Source organism: Anolis sagrei, chromosome 1 (genome assembly GCF_037176765.1).
Source record: "Anolis sagrei isolate rAnoSag1 chromosome 1, rAnoSag1.mat, whole genome shotgun sequence".
NCBI lineage: Eukaryota > Metazoa > Chordata > Lepidosauria > Squamata > Dactyloidae > Anolis > Anolis sagrei.
In genome coordinates, this window is record NC_090021.1 from 126,300,934 (window position 1) to 126,316,393 (window position 15,460).

Genomic DNA, 15,460 nt, shown 5'->3' on the forward strand with positions numbered 1-15,460 from the left:
ATGCTGGCCACATAACCTTGGAGGTGTCTATGGACAATGCCGGCTCTTTGGCTTAGAAATGTAGATGAGCACCACTCCCCAGAGTTGGACACAACTGGACTTAATGTCAGGGGAAAACCTTTACCTTTACCTAACCTTTATATCTTTTTTTTCTTTTCTACAGGTCATTGCTATAGTCATGGATATTTTTTCGGATGTAGATATATTCAAAGAAATTGTAGAAGCATCCACCAAGGGAATTTCGGTGTATCTTCTACTGGACGAATCTAACTTCAACCACTTTCTTAAGATGACAGAGAAACAGGGCTGCCAAGTCCAGAGGCTCAGGGTAAGTCACTTATTCAATGGAAGAGATACTTAATGTTAGCATTTCTAACTAACCAATAATATTTTATGTTTATTTTATTTTTTGTCACAATTTTATACAGATGTACAATTGAACCTAAACACATTACCATAGCATGCAATAAGTGACCAGTATCTATGTTTCAATGTATTCACCCCTGACAAAATAGGTAATGGCTAGACATTTTCTAGCTCCTCCAGTATAACTCTATGGTATTTTGGGGTTAGAAGTCTTTAATTTCAATAGAGTACTGTTATCTATGGTTTTGCATATCCACACAAAGTCAGGGAACATATCATCTGTGTCTTACTGTATATGTTTTCACACTTAATAAAATATAAGAACAAACTGACAGACCAATAAATGAATAACTAAATAAATATATAAATAATAGATTTCCTTATTCTATAAGTTAGCTTCCTTCATTTTAAACTCAGAATGCAGAAATGAAGAAAACCATGACCAATATACCAACATTTTTAACTGAAAACAATAAATGTTACTTTTAAAATCCTCAGAAATAAAACAACTGTAAAGTAAAACTATCAAAGTAGGACAAGGGAAATTTTCAACTGGGTTTTTAAATTACCACCTCCAGATTGTGAATACTGCCTTCACAGTATGACGCTGACAAGGCCAGGAAGATTTACTGACAGCCCCCTGGATTTCCTTGGCAATAAACCCTACTGTGCCAAGCGGGGCTTTTCTGTCCACTAAGGATGTTTAGGACCACTTGCTGAGGCTACAATTTTTTGCTCACTGACAAGCAAGTAAATCCCTTTAAAATAAACTGGATTTTATTTTGTGTAAGAAGTATGTGATCAAGATTACAATTTGATGCAATCTCATTGACTGTGTCTGGACTTTCTGATTACACTGCATTACATTCTGCAATTTTGATTCATTTATTTCTTTTTGAAACTCCAAATGCATTTGGAAAATCCCACAGAATGTCCTGAAATGATCTAATAATTAAGGCAATTTTATGTTATAAAATGGTTACTGTGGAAGGGCCAGGGTATAAATATTAATAACTGGAATATGTGTGACATGTCTTCTCTCAGTTAGTTTTGGTATGTTAGGAAAAACTACCTTGTCACAAATGTTGCCGGAATTGCCCAATATTACCATGGATCTTGGTGATTCCTGCAGTGCCCGCCCAGGTTGTGTGGGGACACGTTGCCCCACAACATCCTTGCTTCCCCCCTACCTCATTACACCGGGGTGAAGTTTCTTTAATTTGGCTCGACTCATCTTTCCTAATGGAAAGATGAGTCGAGCCAGTGGCCTCCTGTTGTGCGCCACTGGCAATTTTTTGGCGGTGGCAGAATTTTTGCGCAAGTTCGGCCACAGAGTCATCAAAGAAACACTTTTACTGAGTGATGGGAGTCAGCAGGCTCTGTAGTGAAAAGGCAAAAACCTGTCGCTGCCCCCAAATTTTGCACTGTGTAAAGGGGTCTTAGCTTAGACTGTTGCCTCCAGCATGACATCAGAAGTGTCTAGATATTTTTTCCAGAAATGTGGTGGAAATACATTGTTTGTCTCCAATGGGCTGTACCTAAACAAAAAGTACCTACACTCTCACAAGGCAGAGCTTCCGATATTGGTCGAGCTGTTTTGGGTTTCAATGAAGAAAGAAAATCAGGATGACAGCAGCAACAACAACAACAGCAGCAGCAGCAATTTCTTCTCCTTCACACATGTAACTACCCCCCCCCCCCCCCCCCGCACATTGAGATGACCCATTCTGCCTGCTCCAGTTATGTTGGGGTAATCAACAAGAATCGGATTGCAATCAACAATCTGTAAAGACGTCATCGGATCTCATTTCAGTGATGTAGTTAAGATTATGTTATTTCTGAAACTGTCCAGATAGGCTGATGGCATATTGTGTGGTCAGCATTCTGTTGAGAATTTACAATGTCTTTAATCAGTTTACATTTTCTCAGTTTAGAATTGTGTTGCCTAAGAATTATACTACTGTAGTGACACAACACAATTTGAGTTATTATTTCATTGGCTTTCTGTGATTTTTAATCGAAATTTTGAAAACAGTTTATTGCAGGATATTTTCCAGTTCAGTTTCAAAGGACTGCCTGCTCAAATTCTTTAGCAAATAATAAGGAGCCCCCAGTAGCACAAAGGGTTAAACCGCTGAGCTGCTGAACTTGTTGACCGAGAGGTCGCAGGTTTGAATCCGGCGAGTGGCGTGAGCTCCCGCTGTCAGTCCCAGCTTCTGCCAATCTAGCAGTTCGAAAAGATGCAAATGTGAGTAGATCAATAGGTACCGCTCCAGCAGGAAGGTAACGGTGCTCCATGCAGTCATGCTGGCCACATGACCTTGGAAGTGTCTACAGACAACACTGGCTCTTCAGCTTAGAAATGGAGATGAGCACCAACCCCCAGAGTCAGACATGATTGGACTTAATGTCAGGGGAAAACTTTTCCCTTTTCCCTTTACCTATGCTGGTACTGTAGGTGTGTTAAGTTATTGTTGCTTGATAGTAGCTGCTATACACAGAAATAATAATAATAATAATAATAATAATAATAATAATAATAATAACCACCTTATTTATTTATACCCAACCACCATCTCCCAGAGGTACATGGGGTGGCTCACAAAGCACTTAAAGGTGCAAACTCACAATATAGAAAAAGTGCAGAAAACAACAATTAACAAAATCCCCCTGATTAAGATCAATAAAATGCAATAATAGCTGCAGAATACAAAACAAACTGCAATCAATATCAGTCTCATAAAGTGCACGGTGAAAAATCTGTAGGTCCTTGAATTTCTAGGTATGATCAAAATCTTGTCTAAAGAGCCATGTCTTCAGCTGTATACGGAAGGCTTGGAGAGTGGTGGCTTCTTAGCACAATATAGCTAATATTAGTAAAATAGACAGGTTTTCAGTCAACCTGTCTATTTTGTGAGCTATTTTAGTTCAAATTAATTCACAGCATTTTGCCTCAACTGAATTTGCTATCTGAGTGCTCTTGCTGATATAAGTGTTCTTGACTTCATTATATGACATACACCCAAAATCTCTGTGGTCATCCAAATGTATGTATCACAGGATGTCACACAATGTGCATAGAATGAAGCCTTAATAGCCTACATTAGGTCCATATCCATTGAATGCTGATCATTGAACCATTCTAAATATATTTACTGTAGGTCCTTGATATTCCAGGTCCTTGATATTACTGTAGGTCCTTGATATTCCAGGAATTTCACTGGGTACCAAACTGTATGGGTGCTTAAGCCCTATTATATACAGCAGCATAGTCCCTTATATAAAATTGCAAAATTTGCTTTTTGGAATTTTTAGAAAGTAATTTTGAAGTCATAGATGGGTTGCATTTGTGGATACATAATTTGTGGGATACACAGGGCTGACCACATCTCAAAGCAAGCCACACTTCTGTGTCTCAAAAATCTGTGAAACATTGCTACATATCAGAGCTTTCATGGGTGACTGCTGTTCAAATTGAGAAAATATTTCTTACAGCACGTTCAGAAGATTATCAAGTCAGTGACCTGTAGAAAGTAATTTGTATTCTAGCATGGAGTGATCTGTCAGTGTATAGATATTCCTGCACTCTGCGAGTATTGGCTGGAGCTGCTGTTCAGGAGATTTCACTGCACTCTCTGTTCCTGTGATAATTGGATTTTGAAAATATTGGTTTGCTCTGGAACCAAGGATTGGTGAGAAAGCTTCAGTGAAGACACCTTTTCCCCATGATAACTCTTCCAGGAATGAATCTCCCTTCATAGGAGTAGATTTCTCTTACTTTCTGTTGTCTCATCCCATTTGTAACTATGAGTCATCTGTAAGTCAGATGTTTGGAACTCAGGGACTGCCTGTACTTGAGGGACCACCTCCTTCCTGTAAACCTTCTTTGTGCCTCCTGACCTGGCAGCATAGACGTACTTTTACTGCCATGTTGGTCAAAACAAGTGTCAACATTCCCTTACTGCAGAACACATTTTGTTAATCCGATTCTTGGTTTTGCTTTTGTAATTTTTTTCTATAGATACTTTTCTTTTATTATAATTACCAGTTTTATGTTGGAATTTGTGGCAAGTTCTTAGTGGGATGGGCATCCCAAGCCACCTTGTCTCTCTCCTGAGGAATCTGTACAAGGACCAAGTAGCAACAGTCAGAACTGACCACGGAACAACAGACTGGTTCAAGATTGGGAAAGGTGTACGGCAAGGCTGCATCCTCTCACCCAACCTTTTTAACTTGTATGCAGAACACATCATGCGATGTGCGGGGCTTGATGAATGCAAGGCTGGGGTGAAAATTGCTGGAAGAAACATTAACAACCTCAGATATGCAGATGACACCACTCTGATGGCCGAAAGCGAGGAGGAGCTGAGGAGCCTTCTAATCAAGGTGAAAGAAGAAAGCGCAAAAGCCGGGTTGCAGCTAAACGTCAAAAAAACCAAGATCATGGCAACAAGAATGATTGACAACTGGAAAATAGAAGGAGAAACCGTGGAGGCCGTGACAGACTTTGTATTTCTAGGGGCAAAGATTACTGCAGATGCAGACTGTGGCCAGGAAATCAGAAGACGCTTACTTCTTGGGAGGAGAGCAATGTCCAGTCTCGATAAAATAATAAAGAGTAGAGACATCAGACTGGCAACAAAGATCCGCCTAGTCAAAGCCATGGTATTCCCTGTAGTCACCTACGGATGTGAGAGCTGGACCTTAGGGAAGGCTGAGCGAAGGAAGATCGATGCTTTTGAGCTGTGGTGTTGGAGGAAAGTGCTGAGAGTGCCTTGGACTGCGAGAAGATCCAACCAGTCCATCCTCCAGGAAATAAAGCCCGACTCCTCACTGGAGGGAAAGATACTAGAGACAAAGTTGAAGTACTTTGGCCACATCATGAGGAGACAGGAAAGCCTAGAGAAGACAATTATGCTGGGGAAAGTGGAAGGCAAAAGGAAGAGGGGCCGACCAAGGGCAAGATGGATGGATGGCATCCTTGAAGTGACTGGACTGACCTTGAGGGAGCTGGGGGTGGTAACGGCTGACAGGGAGCTCTGGCGTGGGCTGGTCCATGAGGTCACGAAGAGTCGGAGACGACTGAACGAATGAACAACAACAACATGTTGGAATTTTACTATGACTCACTTTGAAGAAGTTAACATATAACTGTTTTAGGGTGCATCTGCATCATAGATTTAACACAGTTTAACACCACATTAACTGTCCTGGCTCAATGCTATGGAATCATGGGAACTGCGAATTTTTAAAATTCTTTAGCTTTCTCTGCCAAAGAGTCCCAGTGTCTCATTAAACTACAAATCCCAGGATTTGATTTTTGACAGTTGAAGTTATATCAAGCTGCATTAATTCTACAATACGGACATAGCTCTAATCAGTTGCAATAAATAAATGCCTAGGCAGAGTTATAGTGGAAGGACAGGAAAGAAAAGCCTCACCAAAGAGTACCAGCTAAGTATCTGGGTAAGCTTCATGAACTCTAGGAGCAAAGGTTGCATACAAACCTGAGGACTGTCTGAGGAACCCTGGGTATGTTAGAAAGGTAGTAGAAGCAAGTGAGACCTCAACCTGCCTCCTTTGAACTCTCTGCCTGTCATTCTGACAAAAAAGGCCTCATGGAGTTTCTTTTTTGTTGTATGGGACTGTTGATGATGATGATGATGATGATGATGATGATGATGATGATAGCGTACTTTTCCCCCCATGGGGACCCAAGGCGGCTAACAATCCACATAGGCAAGTCTTAAAGTGCAATACAAAAGTTAACAAACAATTACATAGTAACAGTGTGGTAAAAACAGAATTAAAATACAATAAATATGCTAAAATGGCCTTTAAAACTCATAAAAGAAACAGGAACATCCTGTGTAAAGAATAATTTTATCTATCACATCAGTGCAAAAAAAAAAAAAAGAATAATTGTATGCACATTCGCTTTCAGGGATTGGGATGGACAGAAAAGACTGTATGGCACCATCAACTCAAACATTTCAGTAGGTTTACTGTCTGCTACCTCCATGGTATTAGAAAGCAAAAGGCCATTGTGTTGACAGCACACCTTGAGACCTCCAGGGAAAGAGCTGCTATCCATCTTCATGGGCAGAAACACTTGCTGCCAAAAGACCACTCAACACTCAGACTAGAAAACACATAGCAGTCGTAGCAGGGAATGCAGAATACTTAGATCAAAATCGAAGAAAGTTGGGACTAACACTAGCTGCCCTCAACGTACTGACTTTGAACTTGCTGATTGTTGATACTGCCTGTCCACCTACCTGCACCAAGTGTGGGTTCTTGCCTGTTTAGCTGCAGACTCCTTCTGAACCATGAGTTGGATAGACCTCAGAAGTTCAGGGCAAGTAACTGGGCAGAAGAAACCCAGATGACAAGGAGATGGGATTACTCAAGAGGAGCTCCTTCTATAGGCATCTTCAGACCATAGGATGAGTCAGGCTTTTGATTCATCTTAGCCCATCTTACCAATTGTGATGGTAAAACTCTCGGGCATCCCCTAAGCAACATCCTTGCAGACAGCCAATTCTCTCACACCAGAAGCGACTTGCAGTTTCTCAAATCACTACTGAAAATGAAGAAAAAAGTCAATAGCATCCACAGAAAGAGACACGGGAAAGCAGAAAAATAATTAAAATGAGAAATGTGCAACATGTTAGCTGTCCTTTGTTAATATAGGATTACAATAAAGAAACATACTTTTACTGTAATGTTATTATATAAAATAATTGTTTGTGGTTCTTATAACTGAAATAGCAAATAGTGTTTGAAATATTTGGTAACTCTTTCTTTCCATATTGAAAAATTATGACAAAGTGAAAAAGGAGCCAGAGTTGTATAGAAATTGAAGGCATTTCGTAACAGACATTTAGATCATTGTAGAAAAGTCAGAACATTTCCCCTGATTGTTGCTAAACATTTGCTCCCTTGCATATTTATTGCTTTTATTCCAATGGTCAATAAGGCGAAGTTTGTGGCTGTTTTTGACCATTGAGTCTCATTCCTGTTAATATATCTTACCAGTGATCCACTCTTTAGAGGGTGCAGCATGTTCAGGTTGGACTACAAAATGTCCCTGTCACAAATCCTGAAGAGGTACTTCTGAATAGTGTAGATCTTCATTTTTAAATATAAAAATATAGTTTATTCCCTCCCCTCATTTATGGGTTTCTTGTTTGAGTACAGTACTTGAGTATTCAGATAGGTTTCCTTGTCCCACTCCTTCTGCTGCCCCTCTGCTTGTCCTTCCATGTCCAACTAGCACTACCAATTCACCATTCCATTTACCACCTACCCACCATAAAGATTAAATCAGATTTTAACTCCCTTTCCCAAAAACCCATCTCCTAACCTCTCTCATTTTGGTGCCCCACCACCTGTTCTTCCATGCCCTTCTAACAGGAATGAGATTATGCAGTAGGAAGGTGGTAGGCTTGTCATCCTGTCAGGACATGGAAAGACAGGTAAATGAAGCAGCAGAAGGAACAAGGTATGAAAGGAGATTTGAGAGAAAGGGTTTTAAAATCTGATTGAAGCTTTATGGAGAAAAGGTGGAAAAGGGAATGACTAGAGCGGGCTAGTGGTTTGTAGCATGCATGTTGGTGGCGGGTTTATAGTTACACTTTTCCCATTTCAATTGGATTCCTGGGCCCCTAACTTGGTCTCAGATATTTCTGTTTACAAGTAACACCTATTGCCGAAACACTATAGCCTACATTTTCTTATTAGTTTCAATTGGAATAGACTCATTAAATTAATGGAATGTGTCTATGTGTTAATTCACCATTCAGTAATTGAATAAATTGTTCTAATCTAGTTTGGATTAACCAACAGGAGGCCATCCTATGTGTGCATATGGTGTGCATACATACCGTCAAGTTTCTTGTTGATTTATGGCAACCTCTTTCATTTCATAGATTTTTTTATAGACAAGGAATATTTAGAGATGATTTTTTAGGTCCTTCCTCTGAAATACAGCCTCTGGCAGCTGTTATTCATCGGCAAACCAAGTACTGACCAGGAGTGACTCTTTTCAGCTTGTAAAATCAGACAGATTCTGATGCCTTTAGGTAATGTAAGCCATATTAATCCAAGACAGGGGTCCTCAAACTAAGGCCCGAGTGCCGGATATGGCCCTCCAAGATCATTTACCCAGCCCTCGCTCAGTGTCAACCTAAATCTGAAACTACTTGAAAGCACACAACAACAAGAAAAACAACAACAATCTTATCAACCAAAAGCAGGCCCACACTTCCCATTGAAATACTAATAAGTTTATATTTGTTTAAAATGTTCATTTTAATTATTGAATTGTTTTAAAGTGGCTTTTTTTGCACTACAAATAAGATACGTGCAGTGTTCATAGGAATTCATTCATGTTTTTTCTTCAAATTATAATCCGGCCCTCCAACAATTTGAGGGACTGTGACCTGGCCCTCTGTTTAAAAAGTGTGAGGACCCCTGGCATAAGATAAGGTATACAAGTTGCTCAGTATGTGTTATATTAAATTGTTGTACCATTTCCATCTTTTTCAGAACATGAGGGTACGGACAGTAAAAGGACAAGATTATTTCTCTAAATCGGGGGCAAAATTCCATGGAAAAATGGAGCAGAGGTTTCTTCTTGTTGACTGTAAGAAAGTTATGTATGGTACATATAGGTAAGAACCAACATACAGGGGGTAATCTATATAGATACAGTAGAGTCTCACTTTCCCAACTTTGGCTCATCCAATGTTTTGTATTATCCAATGCAGTCTGCCTTTCACCCGGATCCACGTTGCAATGTTTTGGTGCTAAATTGGTAAATACAGGAATTACTACATAACGTTACCGTGTATTGAACTGCTTTTTCTGTTGTTGTTTTTTTTTTGTAAAACATGATGTTTTGGTGCTTAATTTGTAAAATCATAATGTAATGTGATGTTCAATAGGCTTTTCCTTATTCCCTCCTTATTATTCAACATTTTCACTTATCTAATATTCTGCCGGTCCATTTATATTAGATAAGTGAGACTACAGGAAACATTGAACATGATGTTAAAGCTCATGCTATATCAATTGCTTTATTTGGGATTTCTATATTATTTATCCTAGGAATTTCAGTAGGTATGCTCTTTTTTAATAATAATAATCATCATCATCATCTTTATTTATATCCCGCCTCCATCTCCCCAAAGGGACTTGGGGCATCTAACATGAGCCTGAGCCTAATAGTTACAACAAAGCTAATGAATACAACATACAATCATAAAATAATACATAAATTAAAATACAATAAAATATATGGAAAGAAATTAGGAGAGTAATACAAAATACAGAGTACAACAAAATAAGAAGGACATTAAACCAAATGGCAGGCCAAGTACAATGGATAGGATTTTAAATACTGTTTGAATCTGCACTAGTCACTGTAGACCCATATCATGCAGTTAAACTCTTTTATATGGGACATTATATAAGGCCCATGTAATGCAGCTACATTCCATTAGGGTATTTCTTTAGAGAGTTTCCTTCATGTGCTTATTAGACATGTATTGTACTACTACTAATACTACTACTACTTTATTTATTACCTGCCTCTTCTTATGGATCGGAGTGGGACACAACATAGTCTTACATATAGGGCTGTACATGCACCTTATTCTTTGCAGTTTGGAACTCTTTGGGCAAATAATAATAAAACTAAATATTAAAAATAAATATTTATTGGGTTTTTTTTTTAAAAAAAACCTTTCTATTGAGAGCAGTGGTTGCCAAAGTTTAGTTATAGATTCCAGAATCGCAGGTCTAGCTTCTTAGTTCATAAAGCCAACAAGATTTAGTGAATCCAAGTTTGGGAAGCACTAATTTTCAACCTTTAACACTACAACATGGAAAGACTTCTATTTATTTGTATTTTAAATGTATATCCCACCTCCAAGCAGCTTACAAAAGCTGGCTACCAGAATGATATTTACATTAATGGAAAGAGAATAATCCCTGCCTTCTGTTTCACAATGTAAAATGATATGACATTGAAAGAAAGAAAGATGGAGCAATTCTTAATGTGTTATGAAGGCCAGTTGCAATAGAATACGCAGCTAGGAATGTCACGTTATTAAGTGTGGAGGCTTACTAAATAAACATTCCTAGAAATGGCCTTTGTGAAGAGAGATGAAAAGCCCAGTACAGCAGAAACAAACGGAGATTATATTTGCTTTTTCAGTTTATATTCTGCCTCTCTCCCATTAAGGGTTCTAAAATAGCAAAGAAGATGGGTAAAATAACATATTTAGCTAAAAACAATCCTTTATAAAGCCAGGGCACTATACCAAAAATGGCACTTCACCTCACTGCCTGCTGTTTTCTTTCCTCACGGGATAGTTAGAATTGATAGTCTTGGTGAGGCAGCCAGTGGAGTAGTAGGCAATAATAACTACAGTTGATTACTGACTTCAAGGTCTTCCCATAATTTACTTAAAAGCTACATTCCGATTGCCTCTGCTTACTGTAAGAATGATGGTTACAGAGTTTTTAAAAATTAGTCTATGATATACATTTGTAAAAATCTTCTGGATTTCTGGTTCTTAATTTGGTTCTTCTTTTGTTGCATTCAGATGAAACAGTTGAAGGTAAGGTAATCTGTGTTCCAGCTTTCACACACAAAGTGTCCCTCGGCATAATTTATGCGTCAGAGCTTGGTTGCAAAAGTATTATAATTTGAAGGTGCAGTGCGGATTGAAATCAATTAGATTATATTAAGGATTGCTGTCAAAACAGTGAATCTACAAATTTTGATGGCACAACTTGTTGTTGGAGGCATTCCATTCTTGCAGGAAAAGATAGTTTCCACAGATTTCTCCTTACTGCAGAAAAAAAAAAGAAAATTTCTGTGCAGCTTCAGAAAGTTATTCTACACAGATGTGCCTTTGGTCTTTGTTTGGTTTTTGTTTTCACAAAGAGAGATAAAAAAAATCCTGTATTACCTTTGGGAGTAATTGAAAAAAAGAAATTTCTAGCATTGTATTTCTTAGACTCATCAGATGCAATGGCTCTCTAAGTTTATAGCATCCTAATGCAAAATGTGTAAGCCCTGAAAAAATGGAAAGCTGTCACTTTTTAAACCTTTGCAGTGCTGTGGTGTGTTCCTTCTAATTATTTACTTTATTTATTTAGTTATCACATTTGTATCCCACCTTTCTCACCCTGAAGGAGATTCAGAGATGCCTTACAACAGGGAGTTATTAGATGTCATACATATATAAGTCTTTAAAAAACAAATACAATTACAACCCAAGCAGTTGGGTTGTAAAATCATGCAATCCAAATCATAATCCAGGACCTTTCCAATTGTCAATCAAATTCATTAGTGGTCACTTATTGCACTGCTCCAATTACTGATCAAAGGCTTGGTCCCAAAGCCAAGTTTTTTCTGAAGGTCAGAAGAGAGGGGGCTGATCTAATTTCACTGGAGAAGGAGTTCCATAGATGAGGGCCCACCATTGAGAAGGCCCTGTCTCATCCCCACCAGTCACACCTGTGAAGGAGGTGGGACCAAGAGCAGGGTCTCCCCAGACGTTCTTAACCTCCGAGGTGGATCATAGAGGGAGATGCGTTTGGACAATAATAAAGAGAAGCACATATATAGGAGATGTTTGCATTTGCACACACAATTCCAACTGGTGAAAAATGTCCTCATATTAGATAACATTACAGGTAGCCAAGACACATTGAATGTGTTAAGAGAAATAAGTGTGGTGTTGAATGTATAGATGTACTTAGTAAAATTATTGTAATCTACTTTAAAAAAATAAATAATAATGGCTTTATTTTCCTAGTGTATGTTTACAAAGAAAAATGGTTCCTCCCCCTTTAGAGATATATTATCATATGCAACACATTGTTAGTTTTAAAAATAACTAAAAAAAATAATAAATGAAAGTGTTTTCTTACTCCTGAGTTGGATTGTTAATGTTCTTTTCTTCATCTTTCAGCTTTATGTGGTCATTTGAAAAAGCCAACCTCAGCATGGTCCAGATTATTACGGGACAACTTGTTGAATCTTTTGATGAAGAATTTAGGACATTATATGCTCGTTCTTCTATTCCCAGTTCATTTGCTCCAGAATTAGTTAGGATTAATAGTCGCAGAATGCTATGGGAAAATGATGCATACCAACATTCACATTCTTCCTTAGCTTCACTTTCTAGTCAGCATAACCTTTTGGGGAAACAAGACAGGATTCATAACATAGATCCCAACTTTCTGAAAAGCCGAGTGACTGGCAGATATGGATTAAATGACAATGACAAATTTGGGACTAGAAACCAGCAATTTCAAAAAACACAGTTTGCACCAGGCTTTCATATGCAAAATAGAATCCAGCAGTATCAACCCAATGAAGTAAGTGAACATTGGAAAAGACACAGTTATGCAGGAGAGAAACCAGAAAGGACTCCATATTTACTGCTCAACAGAGCAATTAATCGGGCAAATAAACCACCAAATACTTGGAAAGTACCATCTGATAGTCTCAGCATGAAATCATCATTGCATGGAAGCTATACTGGTCACAATGGGCATCAAAAGGGTTTAGCTGATCGTCTTTCACAGCCAAAGCTCAACATTGCAGATAGGAACTCAGTTGTACGGAGATCTTTCAATGGAACAGACAATCACATTCGCTTTCTCCAGCAGAAAATGCCAACTCTTGAGCGCACCACAAAATCGTTTCTACGTAATTGGCGTATTGAATCATACTTAAATGATCAATCAGATTTTCCAGAAGATGCAAATGGTTCAGGGGCAGGTGAGAGAGGTGACGGCTACGATGCAGCAGAAAATATCAAAGCCCTTGCTCTTTATACCCATTCTCGCCTACGCTCCTCATTTGTTTTTAAGCCAACTCTGCCTGAACAGAAAGAAGTAAACAGCGGTGCAGGTTCCTCAAACTCAACTATCATTGGTTCAGAGGGTAGTATAACACCGAAAGCAACACCAAATCATATTCCCAAACTAGAGGATGTGGTTAATGACACAAAAGTGGAACCAAGTAATAATGTTCCACTGGAACCTGATGTAATAAAAAGCCAGAATCATCATATTTCAGAAGATGGAAAACCAAACAAGACTCCACCCGTTAATAGGGAGACATCCCCCTTCCTCTGTTCCACTCCAAGTATGAGTAGACGAGTTGAATTTCTGAAGAATCAACAGAATGAAAACATACTAAAAAGGAGAAGCTTTCCCATATTTGACCATTCAAAATCTAATTTGGATAATGGAGATGCGAAAGAGGTGTCCAGCTATGTTTATAGCACACTAAACAGGAACAGACTAAAGCAACCAGCAGCTATAAAGCCATGCCCAGAGGACAACGTAACAAATGGTAAAAGTTTACACAGTGTAACCAATCATCTTCCAGAGGACAATACAAACCCCAAAGATGAACCAAAAAGCCCCACCACACCCAATACCATTTCTGTGGCTGAATTATTTGAGTCTAGTAAAGAAGACCCCAGTAAAGATGCCTCAGCAAAAAAAGAGAGCAAACAATCCCCAAGTTTCCTGAAAAAAGGATCACAGAAATTAAGATCACTGCTGAATCTTTCACCAGACAAGAAAGAAGGTTTGTCAAAAAACAAAGCTCCTGCTTTCTACAGGATGTGTAGCAGTTCGGACACTCTGGTATCAGAAGGAGAAGAAATTCAAAAGCCCAAAGTGTCTGAAATCAAGATTGATTGTTCTCCAATAAGAAAAAGAACATCCTCATCCAATTCACAAGTGAGCCTGCATAGAAGCAAAGAGGATATTGCTGTGTCTCCAAAGTCCCTTAAGCCCCCTAAATCCCCTAAATCTCCCAAGCCTCCCAAATCCCCCAAGCCTCCAAAGTCACCAAAATCTCCAAAATCTCTACAACCTCCCTCTGATGAGACTATTAAAAGAAGTCCAACTCTGAAACCCTTGGAAAATAGGTTGTTAGAAGTACCTCCAGGTGACCCATCGGCACCCAGATTCAACACTGAACAGATTCAGTACCAAGATGTCAGGGAGAGGCATGCAAACGCAAGCCGTGAGCGGGTACCCCCTTCTACTCCTGTTACAGTTTCTTCGCAAAGAGTCAATGCAGTGTCCCGTCACTCTTCTGCCACAAAGCCTACCGCTGAGCTCATCAGGCCTCGCCTGGGTGAAAGGCGGATTTACAGTCGCTTTGAACAATTCTGCAACTTAGAAAGCCCTTCTCAGCCAGCAATAACTCAGCCAGTAAACAGCACCCAAAACAACAGTGCTCAGTTTTCAGAGGCAAGTAGCAAGACCGCAAGAAATAATTATGCAAGGAATAATCCAGTAGTTAATTACAACCCTGGTGTATACCACCCGTTGCATCCAAATGAAAACAAGTTTCGAGGAATTATGCAAAGATTTGGCAATTTTATATACAAAAACAAATGAAAATTATGGCATGTGTACATATCAGTGCTGTGGATACTTGATAAGTATAGACTAATGGGCAGCTTTTGTAAAGCTTAGCTAAAATTACTGCAGGGTTTAGATTACTGCTATACCTGTGTATAATATTAATTGCTCCAAAACTATGTTTCAGCATAAGTTTTGGAATTGGACATGTTTATATGTATTTATGGTATCTGAGATATAGTCAGAATCACCTCAAGACTGAATATTTTATGAATTTCAATAAGATGACTGGACAAGCCAAGGGAAGCATTTAAAACCTCAGCTACTTTTAATGTTTCAGGACACTTGTATATTATTATTTTCCTGCACAATAAAATGTTTTTTTGTTATTATTTTATACTTGTGTTCTAAATGCTTTGCTGTTAAAGTTGTGCTTCACATTGCTTGAACACTCATATTGTATGCAATGTAAGTCAATACTTGTGTTTTCTAGCCACAGGATATCTATGTGGTTGCCATTTTCAGCAGCAATCACTTGTACATCATAACACCCAGTGTTAATATATGTTTAATCACTAAAGCAGTGGTTCTCAACCTCTAGGTCCCTAGGTGTTTTGGCCTACAACTCCCAGAAATCTCAGCCAGTTTATCAGCTGTTAGGATTTCTGAGAGTTGAAGGACA

General features: G+C 38.7%; 1 protein-coding gene across 1 annotated transcript in view; it reads left to right on the plus strand.

Moving 5' to 3' along the window:
• FAM83B (family with sequence similarity 83 member B) overlaps positions 1–15,178 on the plus strand; it is a 63,558-nt gene extending 48,380 nt beyond the window's left edge. The window contains exons 3-5 of the mRNA XM_060788133.2: positions 164–328; positions 8,917–9,041; positions 12,357–15,178. Of these exons, the coding sequence (XP_060644116.2) occupies positions 164–328; positions 8,917–9,041; positions 12,357–14,814 (2,748 nt within the window). The 3' untranslated portion in view covers positions 14,815–15,178. The remainder of the gene's footprint in view (positions 1–163; positions 329–8,916; positions 9,042–12,356) is intronic.
• The last annotated feature ends 282 nt before the right edge of the window (positions 15,179–15,460 follow it).